This window comes from Lactuca serriola, chromosome 9 (genome assembly GCF_051521515.1).
Source record: "Lactuca serriola cultivar US96UC23 chromosome 9, Lser_US96UC23_V15, whole genome shotgun sequence".
NCBI lineage: Eukaryota > Viridiplantae > Streptophyta > Magnoliopsida > Asterales > Asteraceae > Lactuca > Lactuca serriola.
Window position 1 is genome coordinate 53,445,011 of NC_136416.1, and position 23,185 is coordinate 53,468,195.

A 23,185-nucleotide genomic window follows, 5' to 3' on the forward strand; every position below is an offset into this window, starting at 1 on the left:
GACATTAACTCAAATCCCAGATCTCGACTCCATAACGACTCTTACTCCATAAAGCTTGTGACTTTAAGCCCTTGCATGGCTGATAAGGTCACAAACACATAAAACACTTACTCTCTTAACTCAAAATGCTCCTATCTCATGCATGGTTTGATTCTAACGTCCAAGTCTTGATTTTTATGACACTACACCACTGAATACACTCAAAGGGGTTGATCATAGTCTTTGGAGCTCAATATCTCATAAAGTCTCCAACTTTTGGGACAAAACCCTAAAACACTCTACTAAGATGCACAAATCAAAATAGTGAGAAATCTTGAAGCTTTATACCTCTATATGAAGCTCCTAACATAGATATGCTCATATCCAAGGGCTTGGACTCTCACTCCTTCTTCTCCAAAGCTTATTCTTCACTCCAAGAACACACAAAAACACTAAAAGGCTCTCAAATGCACTCACAAGCTCCATGAACGAAGGTTTAGGGTTTAAGAGGGTTTATTATCTGAGGATGGTGGCCAGGAATGAGGCCATCTTATTTTTTATATAGGGACACCCCCTTATTTAGGGTTTTCACTATGTGCCTAGTACGCCCAACATACTAGGTGGCTCTGCTTAAAAGTCACGCACATGAGTACGCTAAGTGTACACACACATACGCCCAACGTACTCAACTGCCACATTTCTCAATATAGGGACTTATCCTGCCAAACCTTCAAACTTCCATAGCTTCCTCGATATAACTTTGTTTCCAATGAACCTCATATCCATAGAAAGGTGATGAGAAGCCTTATGTCCTAGCAACTCGTCGCAACCCCCCGAGGATTTCTTATGCCCGGGTTGCAGCCCACAAACCCTAATCACGGACGATCCGAAACAGAATGTTACATCGGATAAAGAAGATAACAATGCTATTTTATTTAGAGAAGAAGTTTGTAAAAGGGGAATGATATTTCAAGAGTGAGTTGCTCAAATCCTTGGTGTACGTGTTTAATATTTTGAGGGTTAAGACATCGGACATATGTGTATTTATGTGGCCTAATTAATCCAATTGACATCTATCTAAATTGTTGACCTATCTTGAAACAATGAAATCGGGTACAAGGTATATGGTGTTGGAGGCTTTTAACGATGGTAAAAGCCTATGTGACACTTTTACATGTAGTGAACACCACACCCTAACATTTTTTTTGCGAATGGTAAATCACATAGGCGAACTTCCACCGATGACAAATCTCAATGGTAAACCTTTTCTTATTTCTACTGGTCATTGCAATTTTCTTTTCATTTTTCTTTTTTTAGTTTTAATATAAATACCACTATATACACCATTTGTAAATAACCCACCACACCCTATTTATAGGCAAAATATGACAAAAATTGTAAAAACTTATTTGACGTCTATGTGACAACTTTTTACCATTGATAGAAAAACTACCAAACCCTTTAGCCTAAAACCTTCTATTTCCCCTTTTTAAGAAGTTATTTCTTATTTTATTGGTCTTAAAGAACAAAAAACGTTAACGAGGACCAATTAAACCAAAAGACTTTATAATGTTGTGATGTCAAATACCCTAATTATATAAAAAAAAAGAAAAAAAGAAAAGAAAAAGAGAAATGAGGCGCATGAGGCTGGGGGCTGGGGCACACCAGTGTGTTTGGTTTTGCTCACTCTCGTAATTGGCTTCCTAAAACCCTAAAACAACAAACCATCCGCCATAGTCCACATACAACACACTATCACCCCAACCTAACTTACATCTCTAAATCCATATCGATAAAGCAAAGATCTTAGAACATTGCACTGACGTTTGTAAGCTGGATCATCTTCAAAATTATATTGGATTGAAAAGGATCAGTTATTTGATTGTCGAGTTCAATGGAGCCGTGGGTTTCACTTGCATCTTCAATCCCGACTTCATCTACAAAGAAGCGGATTCGGATCTTTCGCAACGAGATTCCTTCTATCTTACTTAATTCAGGTCATTGCATGCTAATTCTACTTTAACTTGGACATATATGCTTCCTTGATTTTCATTTGATATGTTATATTGTTATCTTCATATTTGGTGAAAATCTAGGAAGGTATTATCTTCGTATGCAACCTGAATTTAGGAAATGTAAATGTCCGTTTTTTTTTTTTTTTTTTTTTTTTTTTTTTTTTTTTTTCTTAATGTTACTTTCGAGCAAAGTTGTGCCCTATTTGTGCCTTTTGCCACAATTATTGCCATCTTTAACTGTTTGTTTCTCTACTTGTCTAAACATTTACTCAATTTCAATATGCAGAGATGTCATCAGATTCAACATCACAACTGGTGGATTTAATATTCACGACATTGTATATTTATGATGACCGAGGGTCAAGGAAAGCCGTGGATGATTTAATCATAAAATCGTTAAGTGAGGTTGTATTTATGAAAACATTTGCAGCAGCTCTTGTGCAAGTCATGGATAAACAGTTGAAGGTTCAGTCTCATGTTGGCTGCTCTAGACTTATGAGCTGGTCATGCATCCTTCTTTGTAAAACTCAGTTTATCTCCGCATCAAAGAATGCATTTAGCAGAGTTTCAGCAGCACAGGCTTCACTTCTTCAAATTAGCATACAAGGGTCTTCTCATGAACGCAAGGCTTGCAGAAAAGCTTTTATTCATTCCTTTTTAGAGGTTTGTTTCCAACAACTGACATGAACAGTGAACCTTATGTATGCATCTTACTTGATTATAATACCTCTTTTATTAATTCTTCATTTGTTTTTCTTCCATGCTTTTCAGTCGCCTGATATTTTCAGTTTGTACATGGAGGAACTAAAAGGTGGAAGAATCTCATATAAAAATTGTCCAGAGATGCTATGTGTAATGTTGGATTTTTCAACTTCAAAACCATCACTGTTTGATCAATGGAAGCCAGTGTATCTTGATATGTATGTGCAATCAGTTCTGAACGCAAAGGATAAGCCTTCAAAAGCCCTAAGTGAAGCATTCCGTTCGTTATTTTTCCGTTTCTCACACGAAGATTTTAAGAATGTCATTGTTCCTTCATCTGTGAAGATGCTAAAAAGGAACCCTGAGCTTGTTTTGGAATCCATTGGGGTTCTTTTGAGGCATGTTAACCTGGATTTGAGTAAGTATGCTGTTGAGATTCTATCAGTGGTATTATCACAAGCTCGCCATGCTGATGAAGGAAGAAGAGTTGCTGCATTGGATATTGTCAGATGTTTAAGTCAAAAGTCAAGTAATCCGGATGCTGCCGAGTCAATGTTTGGTTCTGTGAAATCTATAATTGGAGGGTCTGAAGGAAGACTTGCTTTTCCATACCAGAGAGTTGGCATGATAAATGCAATTCAAGAATTGTCTACATGTCCTGAAGGGAAATATCTTAGTAGTTTGTCTCAATCTGTATGTGGTCTTCTTTTGACCACTTACAAGGATGATGGTGGGTGCATACTGCATACTTTCTTTGTATTTGTGCGTGATCTTGTTCAGTCATCTGATTGACTTTTTGACTTCCAGGAAATGAGGAGGTAAAGCTTGCATGTTTGACTGCCTTAGCTTCTTGGGTTGCAAGATCTACAGATGCTATTAGGCCAGAAGTTGTTTCATTTATTGCATCAGGTCTCAAGGAGAAGGAATCACTAAGAAGAGGTTATCTTCGATGCCTACGGGTCATATGTAAAAATGCTGATGCAGTTTTGCCTGTAAGGAAACTAAGTTTACTAAGTAGCGTTGAATGTTGATATTTGAATTTATTTTTCACGAATGTTTTCATGTGGCTGATGTTTTTGTGATGCTTGCTACCAGATATCTTCTTTGCTCGTGCCTCTTATACAGCTGGTAAAAACTGGTTTTACCAAAGCAGCACAACGGTTGGATGGTATTTATGCATTACTCATTGTGATGAAAGTTGCAGCTTCTGATATAAAAGCAGGTGTTGATTTCTATTATTAGTTGTACTCTTAACCTCTTTTCTATTTTTATTCTTATCTCCACTGACAGCTAAAAGTGGTTGTTCAAAATACTAATTTTTGATTTTTTTTTCTCCTGAAGATGAAACTGTGTCAAAGGAAAAGGTCTTGTCTTTGATTTCACAGAATGAACCTTCAGTTGTCCCTGTAGCTATGGTAACTTTTATTTATAATTAATAGATGCCCATTTGTTGTAGTTTTTACTTTTTATCTAATGTGATTGATGTTTAGGTTTCGAAACTATCGGTGGAGGACTGTGAAACATCTATTGAGTTACTTGAGACACTCTTTATGGATCATGCTCACAGGTTATTTATTTATTTATTTTTTTTATTTCTGCAACATTTAGTCATGTTGATTATTTTTTTATTGATGCTGAGAATCATCATTACCTATTTTGCAGAGTTTTTGAGACTCTTAATGTGAGATCACTCATGCAGGTGAAGCACTATGAAGCTGTATCATAAATTTGGTTTATTTGTATAAAAACTTTATCATAACCCGATTTTTGATACTGCAGCTTTTACTTATGTTTCTGTGTCACTCAAGTTGGGATGTACGAAGAGCAGCTTATGGTTGTACCAAAAAGATTCTATCTGCTGCTCCAAAACTATTTGAGACACTTCTAGTTGAATATTCAGAGCACCTCACAGTTGTTGGGGAAAAAGTATTAGCAAAGTTAAGGTACTAATTCTTATGTTTTTAACTTCATCAGTGGTTTGTGTTTAAATAATACGCATTGATTTTTAACTATGTAATTTATAGTGAAACAGAAAATTCATTGGATGCTCAAGTCGGTTTTGTTCCATCTGTGGAGGTTTTGGTGAAGGCTTTAATGGTAGTATCATCCGGTGTTATGGCTGCTGCACCAAGTTCATGCATACGCCTTATTTTCTGCTCACATCACCCATGCCTAGTTGGCACAGCAAAAAAAGATGCAGTTTGGAAGGTGAGTTAACTCTTATAACAGTGGTTCTATTTGGTGCACAGAGTAAATGGAATGTTTGGTTGGACACATATAGGTGTTTTGCTATTAGTCAAATATCTAAAGATACTGATGACTTATGTTACTCTTTTTTATTTTCTTTTTATCAGAGATTGCAGAAGTGTTTGCGAGCTTATGGTTTTGATGTCATCGAACAGATAATGGCTGATGTCAGTCACTTGTGTCAGGTAATTGTAGTTTCTACGGTTGTGGAATTTTTTTATGGGAGGAGTAATTTTTTCTAGTGTGACTGATTAAAATCTTTTTATATATTATTCATTATTATTCACTCTTGATTGTGGTACAAATATAATATGTAGGGTTTGCTTGGACCAATGGGGTTGATGAGTACTAGTCATTTGGAACAAGAAGCTGCTGTACTTGCTTTGTCAACTTTGATGACCATCGCTCCTGCAGAAGTTTATGCAGAATTTGAAAAGGTAATTTTTTTTTTTTTTTATTTGTAAACTTTCTCAATAAACTTAAGAATTCTATCGTTTTTGGTATTCAAAGCAACTTTTACTGATTTACATCACTTGACATTTGATCATTTTCAGCACTTGAAAACTTTCCCTGATCGGGGTGCACATGATTTGCTATCAGAAAATGATATTCAGGTGAGCATAATATAAACACCAGTCATGATTGAAAATAAAACCTTCCTTATTCTTTGATTTTCATGATTTCATGATTTCATGCAGATTTTCCGTACCCCTGAAGGGATGCTATCCACTGAGCAAGGCGTTTATATTGCAGAGTCTGTAGCTTCTAATAACTTGAAACAAGCAAAAGGCCGCTTCAAGACTTATGAGAACAATGACAACATGGTGATGACAATGACATCATATTTTCATTATTTGTCTTCTAATATAATTTCTTAAACAATGGTAATGACATAAAGCATGTTCAGGAAAATGGCAACTCCAATTCTTCTGGAAGGCGAGACACCGGTGGCAAAGAACGTTCTGGTGTGGGGAAGAAGGATGCAGGGAAACCAACAAAAAAGCCTGGCAAGTGATTTATTTTTTATTATCTCTTTGTTAAACATAAGCAAATGTATTTATATTTTGCTTTTTCTTTTTTCGGTTAATCTAGATAAACAGAAGACATCAAAAGAGGAGGCACGTGAGGTGCAGCTTAATGAGGAAGCTAATGTCCGTGAGAAGGTCATGAATATACAGAAGAATCTTTCCTTGTTACTGAAAGCTTTAGGAGCAATGGCTATAGCTAATCCTGTTTTCACACACAGTGAATTACTCTCACTGGTTAGTCTTTATATATTCCATATAACAGATATAAGATTGGCTATCTTTCTTGATTCTAATTCGCTTCTGATTATATTTCAGGTCAAGTTTGTGAATCCATTACTGCAATCCCCCATAGTTAATGAGGTGGCTTATGAAACAATGGTGAAGCTAGCAAAATGTCTTGCTCCTCCACTTTCTAATTGGGGGTTAGACATTGCTACTGTCTTAAGGCTAATTGCCACAACTGAACCTCATGTTTCATGGGATCAACTTTCATCACTTGGTGAGGGTGGTCACAGTGACAAGTCATTGAGTCTGTTTGAGAGAGTAATGCATGGATTATCTGTATCATGCAAATATGGCCCCCTTCCAGTCGATTCTTTTAGTTTCGTTTTTCCTGTAAGAATTACTAATTATTCATATCACATGACCTTAGTCAATATAAGATTTTGAGAAAGACTAATGTTTCTTGTACTTGTGTTCAATAGATAATGGAGAGAATACTGTCATCTCCTAAGAAGACTAAGCTTCATGGTGATGTACTTCGGATACTTTTCCTACATATGGACCCAATTTTACCCCTCCCCAGACTTAAAATGCTTTCAGTTAAGTTTCTAATTATCTACACATTATTACTTATTTTCTTTTTTATTTCTATTTTGCTTAACATATGGGTACTCTGTGCTACTTGGCAGGTTCTATATCACGTGCTTGGGGCAATACCCTCCTATCAAGGGTCTGTTGGACCAGCATTAAATGAGTTGTGTCTTGGTTTGCAATCTGAAGAAGTAGCACCTGTATGTAGCATTTTAATTATTAGCAATGTAATCATATTTTCTTGATTCCCTTATAAGCCTAGCTTTTGTTGACATTTCTACCCTCAGGCTTTATCTGGTGTTTATGCGAAAGACCTTCATGTTAGACTAGCTTGTTTGAATGCTGCAAAATGCATTCCAGCTATATCCAGCCGTTCTGTTCCTCAAGATGTAGAAATTGCAACCAGCATTTGGATCGCCTTACATGATCCCGAAAAGGTAGAAGATTCAATTTTTTTAATCATGTATTAGATGGAAATCATTAGTTTATATCAAGTCTTTACCACATTATATGTAATGCAGTCGGTGGCTGAAGTGGCTGAGGATTTATGGGATCGTTATGACCATGAATTTGGGACCGATTATTCTGGACTCTTTAGAGCTCTTTCGCACGTGAATTATAATGTTCGTGTGGCTGCTTCTGATGCATTAGCTGCTGTATTAGATGAGTACCCAGATACTTTACAGGTGATTACTATTTTCTACCAACTCTTATCTGATTCATTTAAATATGTTATATATATATGTTCTCATACAGATTGATGTTTGTGCAGGAATCTCTTGCGACTTTGTTCTCTCTTTATATCCGTGATAGTGGTGTTGGTGAGGATATGATTGATTCTGGTTGGTTAGGGAGACAAGGGATTGCATTGGCTTTACATGCTGCAGCTGATGTACTTAGAACCAAAGACCTTCCGGTTGTTATGACTTTCTTGATATCTCGAGCCTTGGTAAAGTTTTAATTTTTTGTTCAAAGTTTTTGATAGTTAGATTAGATATTCATATTATACAAATGCAGCTTTCAAACTTTTGATGATTTCAACTACAGGCTGATACCAATGCTGATGTTCGAGGAAGGATGATTAATGCTGGTATCATGATCATTGACAAACATGGAAAAGATAACGTCTCACTTTTGTTTCCTATATTTGAAAATTACTTAAACAAAAAGGTCAGTATATGCTGTAAATCAAAATTTTCACTTAAGATTAAGTATGAACCTCCTAAAGTTAGTATATAATCTTTCTTAGGCCTCGGATGAAGAGAAATATGATTTGGTACGTGAGGGCGTGGTGATCTTTACTGGAGCATTAGCAAAACATTTGTCTAAGGTTTGATTTTCACAATCACTTAGAAGTAAATTTAAGTTTTAAAGGTCTCTCTTTTTACTTTTTGATTTTCTTTTAACGTTTTCTTTTTGTACAGGATGACCCTAAGGTCCATGCTGTTGTAGAGAAGTTGCTGGAGGTGATTAACACTCCATCAGAAGCTGTACAGAGGGCAGTCTCAAGCTGCCTGTCTCCATTAATGAAATCGAAGCAAGTATGTATTAGTGATTCCAATAGAAGTACAATAGTGTACATCTGAAACATTTTGAATTGAATCTTTTGCTGTTTTTATTTTTGGCATTAGGAAGATGCAATGGCACTTGTTACTAGGCTGTTAGATCAGCTTATGAAGAGTGAGAAATATGGAGAACGCCGTGGAGCAGCTTTTGGGCTTGCTGGAGTTATCAAAGGATTTGGAATATCTAGTTTGAAAAAATATGGAGTTGCTACTGTTCTTCGTGAAGGACTTGCAAATAGGAATTCTGCCAAATGTCGTGAAGGATCTTTACTAGCATTTGAGTGTCTTTGTGAAAAGCTTGGGAAATTGTTCGAACCGTAAGTTGTTTCCATTCATCAGTTTTTGTTTATTTATTTATGTATTTCTATTCTATGTGTGATAGATAACACTGTCTCTCTGTTACAGGTATGTGATCTACTTGTTACCATTGCTTTTAGTTTCGTTCTCTGATCAAGTTGTTGCTGTTCGGGAAGCTGCTGAATGTGCTGCTCGTGCTATGATGTCTCAACTTACTGCTCAGGGGATGAAGCTTCTCCTTCCTTCACTTCTCAAGGTCCCTCTCTTTTCCCTTCCTATTGTTGTCAATAGCACAGGATAGTTGAGATTCTTATATGATTTATAACTTCATGATATTTTCAGGGTCTTGAAGATAAAGCTTGGAGGACAAAACAGAGTAGTGTTCAACTTCTTGGATCCATGGCATACTGTGCTCCACAGCAACTTTCTCAATGTCTACCTAGGATTGTCCCAAAGTTGACTGAGGTACTTTGGACATAAAGACAATATTGACTTACATCTTTATTAGTTCATATAATCAAATTTCTAATTTTTTTTATTGATTTTAGGTGCTAACTGATACGCATCCAAAAGTTCAGTCTGCAGGGCAGACAGCACTCCAGCAGGTTTGATTATATTCTTATAATTTGCCTACCATTCATGTTTTTTTCTATGCTTATGGGTGTATGTAAATATTTAATATTGTAAATCTATTTGTGAATTATAGGTTGGTAGTGTGATCAAGAATCCTGAAATCGCCTCCCTTGTGCCAACTCTTTTGTTGGGTCTTACAGACCCTAATGACCATACAAAATATTCCCTGGATATTCTTCTTCAGGTAACAACACATAGTTTTTATTTTTACTTTTATGTTTGTAGTTCTTATTTTGTCGGCTGTTTCTTGATCTTTCACAGACAACTTTTATAAACTCGATTGATGCTCCTTCACTAGCCCTTTTGGTGCCCATTGTGCATCGTGGTTTGAGGGAGAGGAGTGCCGAAACAAAAAAGAAGGCTGCACAAATTGCTGGAAATATGTGTTCACTAGTCACTGACCCAAAGGATATGCTTCCTTATATAGGATTGCTTCTTCCTGAAATTAAGAAGGTATAATACGAGTATCCTTTATGTATGTTGTGCCAAATGTTTAGTAATAATCATACTGATGTTATCTAATACATCTCACTTAAAACAGGTATTGGTGGATCCAATTCCTGAAGTTCGATCTGTAGCAGCCAGAGCTGTTGGGTCTCTGATAAGAGGAATGGGAGAAGAGAACTTCCCGGATCTTGTTCCATGGTTGCTAGACACACTCAAATCTGACGGTAGTAATGTTGAAAGATCTGGTGCTGCTCAAGGGTTGAGTGAGGTCAGAATTTAGTTTATTTTATAAATCAGAAATTCTGGTTCTTTTGTTCAATTTTCAATTTAGTTATATGGGGATTAAAGAATGTCTATTCATCTCTATAGGTAGTGGCTGCTCTTGGAACTGAGTATTTTGAACACCTTCTTCCTGACATCATACGCAACTGCTCACATCAAAGGGCACCTGTACGTGATGGTTATTTGACACTTTTCAAGGTTAGCTGCTTCTTCAACTGGTTTTATTCTCATTATCTTTGTATTTTATATATCAGTTGTACATTTATACTCATAAGATTATTTCTGTTGTAGTATCTGCCAAGATCATTGGGTGTGCAGTTCCAAAACTACTTACAGCAAGTGCTACCAGCCATCTTAGATGGTAAGTTTTGTCTTTTGTATTCTTTTTATAATAAATTAGATTAGATTTATGCACTTTTCTATATTGGAGCATGTAATCAATATAATACAACACACATTTGTCATCAGGTCTTGCGGATGAAAACGAATCTGTTCGTGAGGCTGCACTTGGAGCTGGACACATACTGGTGGAGCATTATGCTACAACGTAAGTTGTTTCATTTACTTGCATGACTGATAAACGAGTTACAAAAATAATGCCAATTGTCAAACAATTTTCAAAGTCTCATTATATTGATGGTCTTTTTTGTTAAATATGCCAGGTCACTGCCTTTGCTTCTGCCAGCTGTAGAAGACGGGATATTTAACGATAACTGGCGAATCCGTCAAAGCTCTGTGGAACTTTTGGGTGATCTTTTATTTAAGGTTGCTGGGACTTCTGGAAAAGCACTTCTTGAAGGTGGCAGTGATGATGAAGGTGCCAGTACTGAAGCACAAGGTCGTGCAATCATTGAGGTTCTTGGCAGAGAGAAGCGTAATGAAGTGCTTGCTGCACTCTATATGGTTCGAACAGATGTCAGCCTCTCAGTTCGCCAGGTAGGATATTCATATTATCCATCTCAATATTTTGTTTTCATTTCAGTTTGCCAGATATGTGAAATTTATTCTCCCTCTCCTATAGGCTGCCTTACATGTGTGGAAGACTATAGTTGTAAATACTCCTAAGACTCTGAAGGAGATAATGCCAGTCTTGATGAATACCCTTATCAGTTCCCTTGCTTCATCATCCTCCGAAAGGCGACAGGTCTGTCATTTTTGTTTTTATCTGTTTTTAAGTTTGTTGCATATTTTGGAAACTAAATTCTTGCTTGATATTGTAAAGGTTGCTGGAAGAGCATTGGGTGAGCTTGTGCGAAAGCTCGGGGAGAGAGTGCTTCCTTTGGTTATTCCTATATTATCTAAAGGCTTGAAGGACCCTGATTCTAGCAGACGACAAGTATATTATTTTCTTTTTCTTTTTGGTTTTTTCCTGTTCATCATTTAATTCTTGAATATAATAATTATCAAAAAGCTGAATGTTCCTTGATTTACAGGGTGTCTGCATTGGACTGAGTGAAGTGATGGCTAGTGCTGGTAGAAGCCAGTTGTTAAGTTTCATGGATGATCTTATTCCCACCATTCGTACAGCTCTTTGTGATAGGTACATTTATGTTTTTACCTTTTTCTTCTTCTGTTTGTTAGTTTCGGTTGGTACTTGATATGTGAAAGTGAAATCTCTCTCTCTCTCTCTCTCTCTCTCTCTCTCTTACAGTGAGGTTGAGGTTCGTGAATCTGCAGGGCTTGCTTTTAGTACTCTGTACAAGGTACTTTTAATTTTAGCATATTTTTAAACTGCCTTTTATCATTTGTGTTGTTCTCTGCTTCTTATATGTTAATTATGCATCTGTAGAGTGCGGGAATGCAAGCAATTGATGAAATTGTCCCAACACTCCTCCGTGCTTTGGAAGATGATGACATGGCAGATACTGCCCTTGATGGCCTTAAACAAATTTTGAGGTATCAAGTACCACAATTTATATAGTTTTAAGATAATCTTACAAGTTACATGTATCAAATACTAAAAAGCTGCCTGGAATTATGACAGTGTCCGAACAGCAGCTGTGTTGCCTCATATATTGCCAAAGCTTGTTCATCTCCCTCTCTCGTATGTACCTGGCATCCACGTTTCCTTCCCTCTTACTTAGACACTTTGATTATATATATGATGCTAACTGTTGATGGGAACATGGTTTCCATTCCAGTGCTTTCAATGCACATGCTATAGGAGCAGTTGCGGAGGTTGCAGGTGCTGGTCTAAATGTTCATCTTTCAACAGTTCTTCCTGCTTTGCTCTCTGCCATGGGGGATGATGATCATGCGGTATGAAGCTGTTAGTGATCTTGATAAAATTGCTTCCATTTCCATGCTAAGATGGCTTTTATTTGTAATATAGGAGGTCCAAAATCTTGCAAAGAAGGCTGCAGAAACTGTGGTGTTGGTAATTGATGATGAAGGGACTGAGTATTTGATATCAGAACTTCTCAAGGGGGTTGGAGATAACCAGGTAAGGCTCTGTAGAATATATCATAATTTTTCTCTTCCACTCTATATATCTGACTCTGATATATGCTGTTATAACTTGCAGGCTTCAACTAGGCGCAGTTCTGCATATCTACTTGGATACTTTTTCAAAAACAGTAAATTGTATCTGGTGGATGAAGCTCCAAATATGATATCCACCTTGATCATTTTACTAAGTGACACAGACTCTGCCACTGTATCGGTAATGTTTCATTTATCTTACTGTTTATTACCATTTTTTTATATAATACTCCATCATTTATATCATATATATAATACATAACAGGCTGCCTGGGAAGCACTTTCTAGAGTTGTTGGTTCAGTCCCGAAAGAAGTTCTCCCATCATATATAAAATTAGTTCGTGATGCTGTATCCACATCTAGAGACAAGGAACGTAGAAAGAAGAAGGTTAAATATATATTCACTTTATATTTAATAATAATTATTTCATGATTTAATTAACTTAACACAAATAAATATATGTTGATGGACATATAGGGTGGACCAATTGTTATACCTGGGTTATGTCTCCCAAAGGCTCTTCAACCATTGCTTCCCATATACCTTCAAGGCCTAATAAGCGGGTCTGCAGAATTGAGAGAACAGGCTGCTCAAGGTCTTGGAGAATTAATCGAAGTAACAAGTGAAAAAGCACTTAAGGAGTTTGTTATCCCTATTACAGGGTAACTACCATTACTAGGACTTTATTAGTCTCTTATTTAGTTCAAATTTTTTTTTTTGCTTGACTTGTTTATGATGATTCCAGGCCTCTGATCCGAATTATAGGCGATCGATTCCCATGGCAAGTGAAAAGTGCTATTTTGTCAACTTTGACCATCATAATAGCAAAAGGTGGGATGGCTCTTAAACCTTTTCTCCCTCAGCTACAAACCACCTTTGTCAAATGCCTGCAGGACAACACAAGGTAAGATTTCCTATTCTACTACCATCTTTTGTTTATTTGTATTCCTTTTTACATGAGGGCATTCTCGTCAAATTACAGGACTGTTCGTTCAAGTGCTGCTCTCGCACTTGGTAAGCTTAGTGCACTAAGCACAAGAGTTGATCCCCTAGTTGGGGATCTTCTGTCCAACCTACAGACATCAGAAGGTGGGGTCCGCGAGGCAATACTGGTCGCCCTAAAAGGCGTTGTCAAGCATGCTGGAAAGAGTGTTAGTGGTCCTGTTAAGACACGTGTTTTCGATCTCTTACAGGAGTTGATCTACAACGATGATGACCAAATACGAAGCTCTTCAGCAAGAATTCTAGGCATCATATCAGAGGTGAGGTTCATGTCACATTTAAAAAAAAAAAACTTCCTTCAGTTGATAGTATTTTATTATCCACTAACTTTTATTCAATTAATTACAGTATTTGGAAGACGATCAAATTTCTGAATTACTAGACGAACTCCCGGAAAATGCTTCATCGCCTACCTGGACCACTAGGCATGGGTCACTTCTTACAATCTCATCCATGCTAAGACACATTCCTACTGTAATATCAGCATCTCCATCATTCACAGTAGTTACAGACTGCCTCAAAAATAGCTTGAACGATGAAAAGGTTTGGTCAACTTTCAGTCAATTTAGTGAAACATTAAAAAAAACTTCTTGATATATATTTTTTTGCTTGTGTAGTTTCCTGTTCGTGAAACATCAACTAAAGCATTAGGAAGGCTTCTACTTCATCAAATTCAGAAGGATCCATCCAATTCAAATGCACACAAGGCCACTCTTGTTTCCATTGCTTCTGCCATGCAGGATGATTCCAGTGAAGTCAGAAGGAGGGCATTGTTTGCACTTAAAGCAGTTGCAAAAGTACTTTTTTCCCTTATTTTAAAAAATTAAAAAAAAACGTGTTTTATTGACATTAAGGTTAACTTGATTAATGCAGGCAAACCCTAGCATGATAACAATCCATGTTACTATATACGGTCCTGTGCTTGCTGAATGTTTAAAAGATGGAAGCACACCTGTGAGACTCGCAGCTGAAAGATGTGCCTTGCATGCCCTTCAGTTAACAAAAGGTATATCTAATATCTATATTTATATAGTATCATATTTTGGTTCTTTTTCTTATGTAAATTTTTTTCAGGGACTGAAAATGTTCAAGCGGCTCAAAAGTATATTACTGGCTTAGATGCAAGACGGATATCAAAGCTTTCTGAATACAGGTACTGTTTATTTAGAATTCACATTTAAAGAGTCTACAACGATTGTAGTAGCTACAAATTTATAATAGCCGTTCAATGTACTGAAATTTTTATTATAACCATTTGTCTCTTGCAGTGATGATAGCGATGACAGTGAGGATGAATCAGCAAGTGGTTGATATTTGATAATGTGTGTAGATTCTAAGGTTTTGGTGTTGATTTATAGGGTAAAAGTTTTCCAAAGGCTCAATGAGAGGTTCTAATCTACATTTTTGTATCCATAGGATAAACTACATGCATTTATTTATTATAGAATATAAAGAGATCAAGTACCCATTTTTTTCAAATGGGCTCGCATCGCAGCTGCTACTTGTGAGTTGTGTATTTTTGACAAGTTTTTATTTATATGAATGTCGTGGTGATTAATGGAAAGTTTGTGCCGTGCAAAATCAACTATTGCCCCAAATATTAGGTGTAGTTTGTTTTTGTGCAATATTATGATAACAACTTAAGTAGCCTATTACGTTTGCTGTTTAATTTGAAATGGCCTTCACAATAGTGGGTCAAGTTATGGAAGATCAAAGTGGTCATACAAGGGGAGTCATGTTGAGATTCTGAGAAAGTGAGTCATTGATACTTATGTACTAGTCTTAATGTAGTGAAGTATTACAATCAAGGTTCAATATATCGATATTTTAATGGAATCCATGCGGATTCTAAGTATGTGTAGGGTATGATAAATGGTATGCAAAAGTATAGGGTATGACAAATGGTCGATATATTACGAATAAAATATGGTCGTATGCAACTTGATTGTGAGTTCGAGAATGTTTGAAGTTTCCTCAGAGAATGTACTTTGTGGTTTGGTGAAAAGCATAGTATCATCAATTACATGCTTGCACACGTGAATAAAGTGTATATAAGAATTTAGGAACACTTGGACCATAAAGATAAGAAACCCCTAAATAAAGAAGTGTTTTTGGATAAAGTTTAGTAAAGATATCATTAAGGGAGTGATTGTGATTCACGTCCAGGAATAGAAAATTTAGTTAGATGTTCTCATATTCTTGCATAAGTGATTTTGATGACAATCTTTTTTTAAGGGCAGGTGAAATGTAACAATCATGTTATTTATGAACTTGTGGTTCATATACTATTAGGGAGTGTTGGACACATATGTGTTGTTTCAAGAAAAGATCTTTTGTGATAATAGGTATGTTGCTTTAATGGAAGTATATTACCTTGATGAGTGACGTGGTAAATGGGTAGTATCAAAGATAAGAAGGCATTTCATTGATAATCAAGCATAATTAATAATGGTGGCATTCTATGAGATGGTTCGTAAGAGTTACAAATTGACGTGTTTGAATGCTTGTAAGTATGACTTAATAGATGTTGGGTTCTCTTAGTTGAAAATATGATGCTTAAATAGAAAGAATATGCCTTATTTGGTGTAAGTGAGGAGAGTGTGTCATCATTTATGTTCATAATCTGTTAAGTTGCACAAGTGTTATGAAGTAGTTCACATGATACACTTGTTAGACTTGAGTCCTTCTGGATATGAATAGTGTTTTGAAGGAATAAAGCATAAATCAAAATACATTGATTGACTTTAGCCTTATTATTTCATATTTTGTTCACTAAGGTAAGAAAACATGGGAGATCACTTGTGAAATTATTTGGAGATCCTAAAGGCTTCAAGAACAATTCTGAAATGGATTCCACATCTTAGTTGAAGTCATCATTAGTATAGTAAGGTTTCATTTCTCTCATCACCTATGAATTTTGAGAATCAAATAATGAGATTCCTCATTGACAATTCATGTGTTACTGAAGTCTCATCATAGAAATGACTTTTTGGTTTGATGAAAGCATGATCCTTAGTTTAGGAAGAAATCTGGAACCATAATGTATATAAATATAATGTACGTAACTACGCATACAATATGATTTATGTATCATACTTGACTAACTGATATACATCAAATGTATTATCATCAATTACATTATTGAATGGGTGAGTAAAGTGTTTATAAAACTTTGGGTACACTTGATCATAAAGATGAGAAACCCCAACATAAAGAAGTGTGTTTAGTTAAAGTTCATTAAAGATGTCATTAAGGGATTGATTATGATTCACATACTAAAAGTTAAAACTTAAAGTTAGATGTTCTCATATTCTTGCATAAGTGATTCTACCGACATATTATTCTTTTAAGGGTAAGTGAAATATAACAACACTATTTTTTATGGACTTGTGGTTCATATACTATTTGGACCGTTGGACATATATGTGTTGTTTCAAGAGAAGACCTTTTAGGATAATAGGTATGTTTTTTAGTGGAAGTATATTACCATAATGAGTAACGTGGTAAATGCGTAGTATCAAAGATAAGAAGGTATTTCATTTCTATTTAAGCATAATTAGTAATGGTAGAATTCTAGGAGATGGTTCATAAGAGTTACAAGTTGATGTGCTTGAATGCTTGTAAGTATGACGTAGTAGATGTTAGGTTTCTTAATTGAAAGTACGATGCTTAAATATAAATAATATTCCTTATTTGTTGTATGTAAGGAGAGTGTGTCATCATTTCTGCTCATAATACATTAAGTTGCAAAAGTTTTATGAAGTAGTCAACATGATACACTTGTTGTTACGACTTGAGTCTTTGTACATATGAATGGTATTTTAAATTGATAAAGTACAAATCATATTACATTGACTTAACTGGTTTAAGGAATGAAACGAATACCTTTAAACCATGTTTTTTATGAACTTGAGATTCATATATTATTAGGGACTGTTGGACACATGTCTTGTTGCAGTAAAAGACATTTTAGGATAATAGGTACGTTGCATTAATGGAAGTATATTACTTTACCATGTAACATGGTACATGTGTGGTATCAAAGATAAGAAGGTATTTCATTGCTAATTAAGCATAATTAATAATGGCAACATTCTATGAGATGGTTTGTAAGAGTTACAATTTGATGTACTTGAATGCTTGTAAGTATAATGTAGTAGATGTTGGGTTTTCTTAGTTGAAAGTACAATGCTAAAATAGAAAAATTATACCTTATTTGGTGTTTGTGAGGAGAGTGTGTCATCATTTCTATTCACAATACATTAAGTTGTACAAGTGTTATGAAGTAGTTTAATTGATACACTTGTTAGACTCGAGTCCTTGTATATACGAATGGTATTTTGTAGGGGTGAGAATGAGTCCGTTTGGGTCGGTTTTGACCTATAACCGAACCCAAATCGGTGATATCAATTTTAAAATATTCCAAACCGAACCTAGAACCCAAACCAATGGGTTCAGTTTCTTGGTTCCCGGTTCGATTTTCCTGGTTCAAGGAATTTGGATACCTTTGAGCCAAGTAAAGCATGACATATTATATAAGCACCAAGAGGCACTAATTTTCGATCCAATTGCTAATGTGGGATGAATTGTGCCTACAAGAAAAGAGAATTTATTTTATAATGCTTGAAGAGGGCACTGGTTGCAAGCCTCCAACAATGTGGGATAGATTTATGGCGTGTAGAAAAATAAATCAAGTGTGTATTTGCCAAGATTCAAACATGAGAGATTAGGTTCAAAGGCACAACATGTTAACCACCAGAATCATTCACTTCTTGTGTTTTGATTACGCATATATGTATATTGTGTATATAATATATATTTTTATATAATTGATTGATTCGGTTTCTTTTGGTTTTTCCATATAAAAAAACCAAACCCAAACCAAAAATTTTGGTTTTTGAAAAACCTCAACCCAAACTGTCGGTTTATGGGTTTTGGTTTCATCAATTTTTGTCGGTTTTTCGGTTTTTGGGTTCGGTTTTTCTCACCCCTAGTATTTGAATAGATAAAGTATAAATCAAAGTGCATTGACATAATTGGTTTAACCAATGAAACATATACCTTTCAAGGATGTTTCTTTGGTTTTAAAACTTTAAATACCTTAGAATAACTTGTCATGAAGGCTAGATGTATTTTTATAAGATATCAAGGAGTTGGAACATGTCATAACAATAAAAACTAGCACAAAAACCAAAAGGATCAAGTTGTTGAGATTAACCCTCCGTTCCAAACATATAACCACTTACATTCTACGAAATTGAAAAGCTTGTGACTCTAAACTTTTTAGCCTTATTGTTTTATATTTTGTTCACTAGGCTAAGAAAACATAGGAGATCACTTGTGAAATTATTTGGAGACCCTAACAGCTTTTAGAACAAATTTAAAATGGATTCTATATCTTGGTTGAAGTCATCATCAATATAATAAGGTTTCAATTCTCTCATCACTTATGAATTTTGAGAATCAAATGATGAGACTCCTCATTGTCAATTCATGTGTTATTGAAGTTTCCTCATAGAAAGGACTTCGAGGTTTGGTGAAAGCATGATCCTTGGTATTGGAAGAAATTTTGAACCATAGTGTATATAACCGAGACTTGCATAATATACATAAGTAAAGGCATACAATATGATTTATATATCATACTTCACTAACTAATGCATCAAATATATCATCAATTACATTGTTGAATGGGTGAGTAAAGTGTATATACGATTATGGGAAGACTTGATGATAAAGACGAGAAACCCCAAAATAAAGGAGCATGTTTGGTTAAAGTTCATTAAAGATATCATTAAGGGATTGATTATGTTTCACGTGCTACATGTGAAAAATGTAAAGTAAGATGTTCTCATATTCTTGCATAAGTGATTATGATGACAAAATCTTCTTTTAAGGGTAGGTGATATAATAACCATATTTTTAATGAACTTGTGATTCATATACTGTTAGAGAATATTGAACACATATTGTAACATCCATTTTTAGGCATTAGTCGTTTTGACATCGATTTATATCAAGTTTGAGATTTGGGATTTTCGTCGCACCACGACGCGGCATTTATATGTGGCGACGTAGGCCACATCATTAAGTAGTCACGATGCGATCTTTTGGTGTGTCGTGATGCGATTCATGATGTCCAATAACGACTGTTTTGTCTTGTAGTATTTGCGATGTGATCAAAGTGTTAGGTCGCAATGCAGAACCTTTGATTGTTGACTACTACCGGTTGACTGTTAAATTTTATAAAAGTTTGACTTTTAGTCAAACTGAAGGTTTTAAGTTATAGACCGAGGTTTAATCTCTGTCCGGTTTAGGCGGTTCATATAGCTGATTCCACGAGGCTTCACGTAGTTGGGATTTCAACTCTAAGGATGCTATTCAGGCCGAAACCGAACCAAACCGGCTCGAACCCGAATAACCCGAGAACCGAAGAAGGGTAATTGCATGAACCAAAAACTGAACCAAATAAGCAATACAAGTTCGGTATTAATCGGTTCGGTTCCGACCCGAATAACCCAAATAACATGTACACGATGACTAATGACCTAATATAACCGAAAAGAGCCGAATAAACTGTATTATGATTCTATAACCCGAATAACCTGAATAACATTTACAATATGATTATAAATATTATATTTTGTATGAAGTTTGTAGGTTATGATTTTATAACAAATCTTTTAAAGAAACAAATTTGTTAATTAAAAATAATGCAAACTATATATAAGTGTTTCAAATGTGTAAAAAAAAGTTAGACTTTGTGTAGTAAGAATGTAAACACGACTTAACTATTCTTGATATATAAAATATAAAATCCAAACACCAAAATCTTCTTGATATATAAAATATATAATCCAAACACCAAAATCTTAAGATATAGTTATGAAGCAATATACTAAACACTAAACATTAAACACCCAAAATACCCAAAAATTCATATATAAGTATATAAGTTAAACATTAAACATTGAACACCCAAAATAAAATATGAATCTTAAGTTTTTAACCATATCCAAAATAAAATTTGTAAAACATGAATTAACTATTCGAGAATATTGATTGGTTGCTTTTCCTTTCCGCCTCCATTGTTTATCGCCTCTTCTAAAGCTTTTGCGACCTCATCTTTTTTCAAAATCTCATCAATGTTGTCCATCGTTGGATTTCTTGATTTCCTTACCCAATCCTGGATGCAAACCAAAGCCTCTACTATATTTGCGGACAAATTTGTTCGATATGGATCTAATATTTGCCTGCTTGTACTAAACACCGCATATGACGCCACAATAGAGATTTGCAGTCCCAAAATATTTATCAACATAAACATAGAAAATGTTAAAATATAATTATAAAAAAGTATACAAATAATCAAGTTATACCTTTCGCCATACGTGATATAATAGGATAACGAGATGTATTTTGTTTCCACCAAAGTAGAATATCAAAATCTTTATTGTATTTAACTGAATGCTCGTTTAGGTAATCCGTTTGTACTATTAAATCACCCGTGAAGTCGTTCTCGTCATCAATCACAACTACATCTTCATTTTTTTAACAACAATCTCAAAACTTATATAAATAAGAACAACCTACTAGCAAAACACGGGCAAGGTAGAAAAGTTACAAATACAACAAGAGAAAACATAAATTAAAATGGATAACAAACCCAAGAATTCCAAATAACTACGGATTTGGAATCCCTGTTTTTCTGCCACGAAAAGGAATTAAGGACAATCAAATCAAACACCAAATTCTTCATAATTTTCTCTTCACCGAACACAACCGCATTCCTAAAACACTAAATCATCCAAATTGTGGTTATGAAAACAATCTCCGTACGTTTCTTATTCTCCTTCTTCCATCTTTGATTATCAATCCAAGTAAGCCACTCTTTGATAGACGCGCTCAAAAGGGAAAACCACATCAGACCGCCTCACAACCACCTTCCAAAGCTTCGCTGTCAAATCACAACTAAAGAACAAGTGCGTCTCACATCGAGTCGAACAAACCAGACATCAAACAGAATACAGAGGAACCCCACGCTTAGAGAGATTAAAACGAAGGAAGTCGGTCTTGTAGAGCGCACCACAAAAAAGTGCAAACTCTTCTAGGAAAATTTTTATTCCAACTAAAAGAAATATTACCACCTTTTAGCAAGATTCTGTCAATACACATTCTGGTACTCTTGACAGTGAACATTCCTTCAACATCTAACCTCCACACGAAGTAATCATTCTCATTCGAGATACGAACTTGTAGTAAAGCTTCAATAAGACCATTCAAATGGTCCTCTTCTCTCCCACCTCTCAAACGTCTATGCCACTTCCAATCCCAAACACCCTCACGCCATCCATCCTTCACCAAACACGTATCATCCTCTTATAATCTAAACAATCTATTGAACCTATATGTAAGCGGTTGATCTCTTACCCACGTATCAAGCCAAAATTTCGTATTATCACAACTACATCTTCATGACCATGTGTTTGACTTTGAGAAGATTCAGTATTGTTAAACTTTAGTTTGTAGAAATAAAAAGATTTCTTAAATCTTTTTGGAAGACCCCGTTAAGGCCTTAGCCTTCAAACTGACTTCCGAGTTGAGCATGTGATCATTTTGTGTATTCTTCACCTTAATCAACTTCTCAAAGGTTTGTTGAAGAAAATCAAACTTGAACCATGGATCTAATATGACCGCAAAATATAAAAAATGTTTAATTTTTCAAGGTCTCCCCAATACATTTTCGTATTGTTCAATCATGTGCTTCCCGATCAAACAAAATTGGGGACTAGCCGCCCATTCCTTAACATGTTTGTACACATCACATATTTTTCCAAAAAAAACGATGTGCCATCGGTTTTGTTGAAGTCGATACTATGTTGGTTTTCACCATGAATTTCTCAAGAAATCCAACCATAGCTCTACAAATGTTGAAATCTTATTTTACTGGCGTCAAAACATATCGAACATATGTAGGATCTATTACAATAAAGTAAATGTTAGTTTTTTTAATACCCTTCTTTAGGAGCCTGTATCTTATTGAATATACAACCAAATAATGAATTTAAATAGTGTAAACTATATTTTAAATTGTGAACTACAATCTGGAAAAAAATCAGGCTAATCGGACAAATAACAAAGATGTTATCATAGTTCAAAGTTGGCTAAAATTTTGCAAACATGCTGAAACAGAAAACTCAGCTTCAATACCCCATGTTTAGGGGCACATATATCATTGAATATACATCCAAATAATGAATTTAAATAGTGTAAATTGTAGTTTAAATTGTGAATTACAAGTTGCAAAACAAATCGGGCTAATTGGACAAATAACGAAGATGTTATGACAGTTCAAAATTGACTAAAATTCTACAAACATGCTGGAAAAAAAACAATGGAATGAACTACGAAATTACCTTTAACTTCAAACATGCCAAAAACCTTCTCAAACTTCACCGCAATCTTCAATAACTCGTATGTGGAGTACCATCAGGTTGGGCTATGATTGCACAAAAACTTCTTGGATTCCACATTCAGCTCTTTCATGCATTCTTTGAACTTTTGAATATGTTGTTTGGAATTCCTAATGTATTTAACGGCCTTTTGCATGCACTTGATACTATATTGGTATTGATCAAACACATCCCTATCAATAAGGTTAAGGATGTGGGCCGTACACCTTATGTGTAATTG

General features: G+C 35.2%; 1 protein-coding gene across 1 annotated transcript; it reads left to right on the top strand.

The window, feature by feature from the left end:
- Nucleotides 1-1,656: 1,656 nt before the first annotated feature.
- On the top strand, nt 1,657-15,056 carry ILA (putative protein kinase regulator ILITHYIA). The gene is made up of 54 exons (XM_079019315.1): nt 1,657-1,976; nt 2,281-2,657; nt 2,766-3,426; nt 3,504-3,688; nt 3,792-3,918; nt 4,038-4,111; nt 4,187-4,263; nt 4,359-4,395; nt 4,476-4,639; nt 4,721-4,904; nt 5,051-5,128; nt 5,261-5,380; nt 5,498-5,557; nt 5,642-5,767; nt 5,851-5,950; nt 6,036-6,205; nt 6,287-6,586; nt 6,676-6,792; nt 6,883-6,984; nt 7,072-7,221; nt 7,306-7,470; nt 7,557-7,733; nt 7,832-7,954; nt 8,034-8,114; nt 8,209-8,325; nt 8,416-8,666; nt 8,755-8,902; nt 8,989-9,111; nt 9,195-9,251; nt 9,353-9,463; nt 9,541-9,732; nt 9,821-9,994; nt 10,096-10,206; nt 10,300-10,369; nt 10,477-10,555; nt 10,671-10,944; nt 11,030-11,152; nt 11,231-11,344; nt 11,442-11,548; nt 11,660-11,711; nt 11,798-11,904; nt 11,993-12,052; nt 12,150-12,267; nt 12,341-12,451; nt 12,533-12,670; nt 12,755-12,877; nt 12,968-13,152; nt 13,236-13,394; nt 13,473-13,752; nt 13,841-14,035; nt 14,110-14,289; nt 14,366-14,498; nt 14,567-14,645; nt 14,761-15,056. The coding sequence occupies exons 1-54, from the start codon at nt 1,874-1,876 to the stop codon at nt 14,801-14,803; spliced, it is 7,872 nt and encodes a 2,623-aa protein (XP_078875441.1). The 5' UTR covers nt 1,657-1,873; the 3' UTR covers nt 14,804-15,056.
- The last annotated feature ends 8,129 nt before the right edge of the window (nt 15,057-23,185 follow it).

Coding starts and splice junctions, on each gene's coding strand:
- ILA (XM_079019315.1), top strand. CDS start 1,874: ATGGAGCCGTGGGTTTCACTTGCATCTTCAATCCCGACTTCATCTACA. Junction 5,381..5,497: donor TTTATGCAGAATTTGAAAAG/GTAATTTTTTTT, acceptor GATCATTTTCAG/CACTTGAAAACTTTCCCTGA. Junction 5,951..6,035: donor GAAACCAACAAAAAAGCCTG/GCAAGTGATTTA, acceptor CGGTTAATCTAG/ATAAACAGAAGACATCAAAA.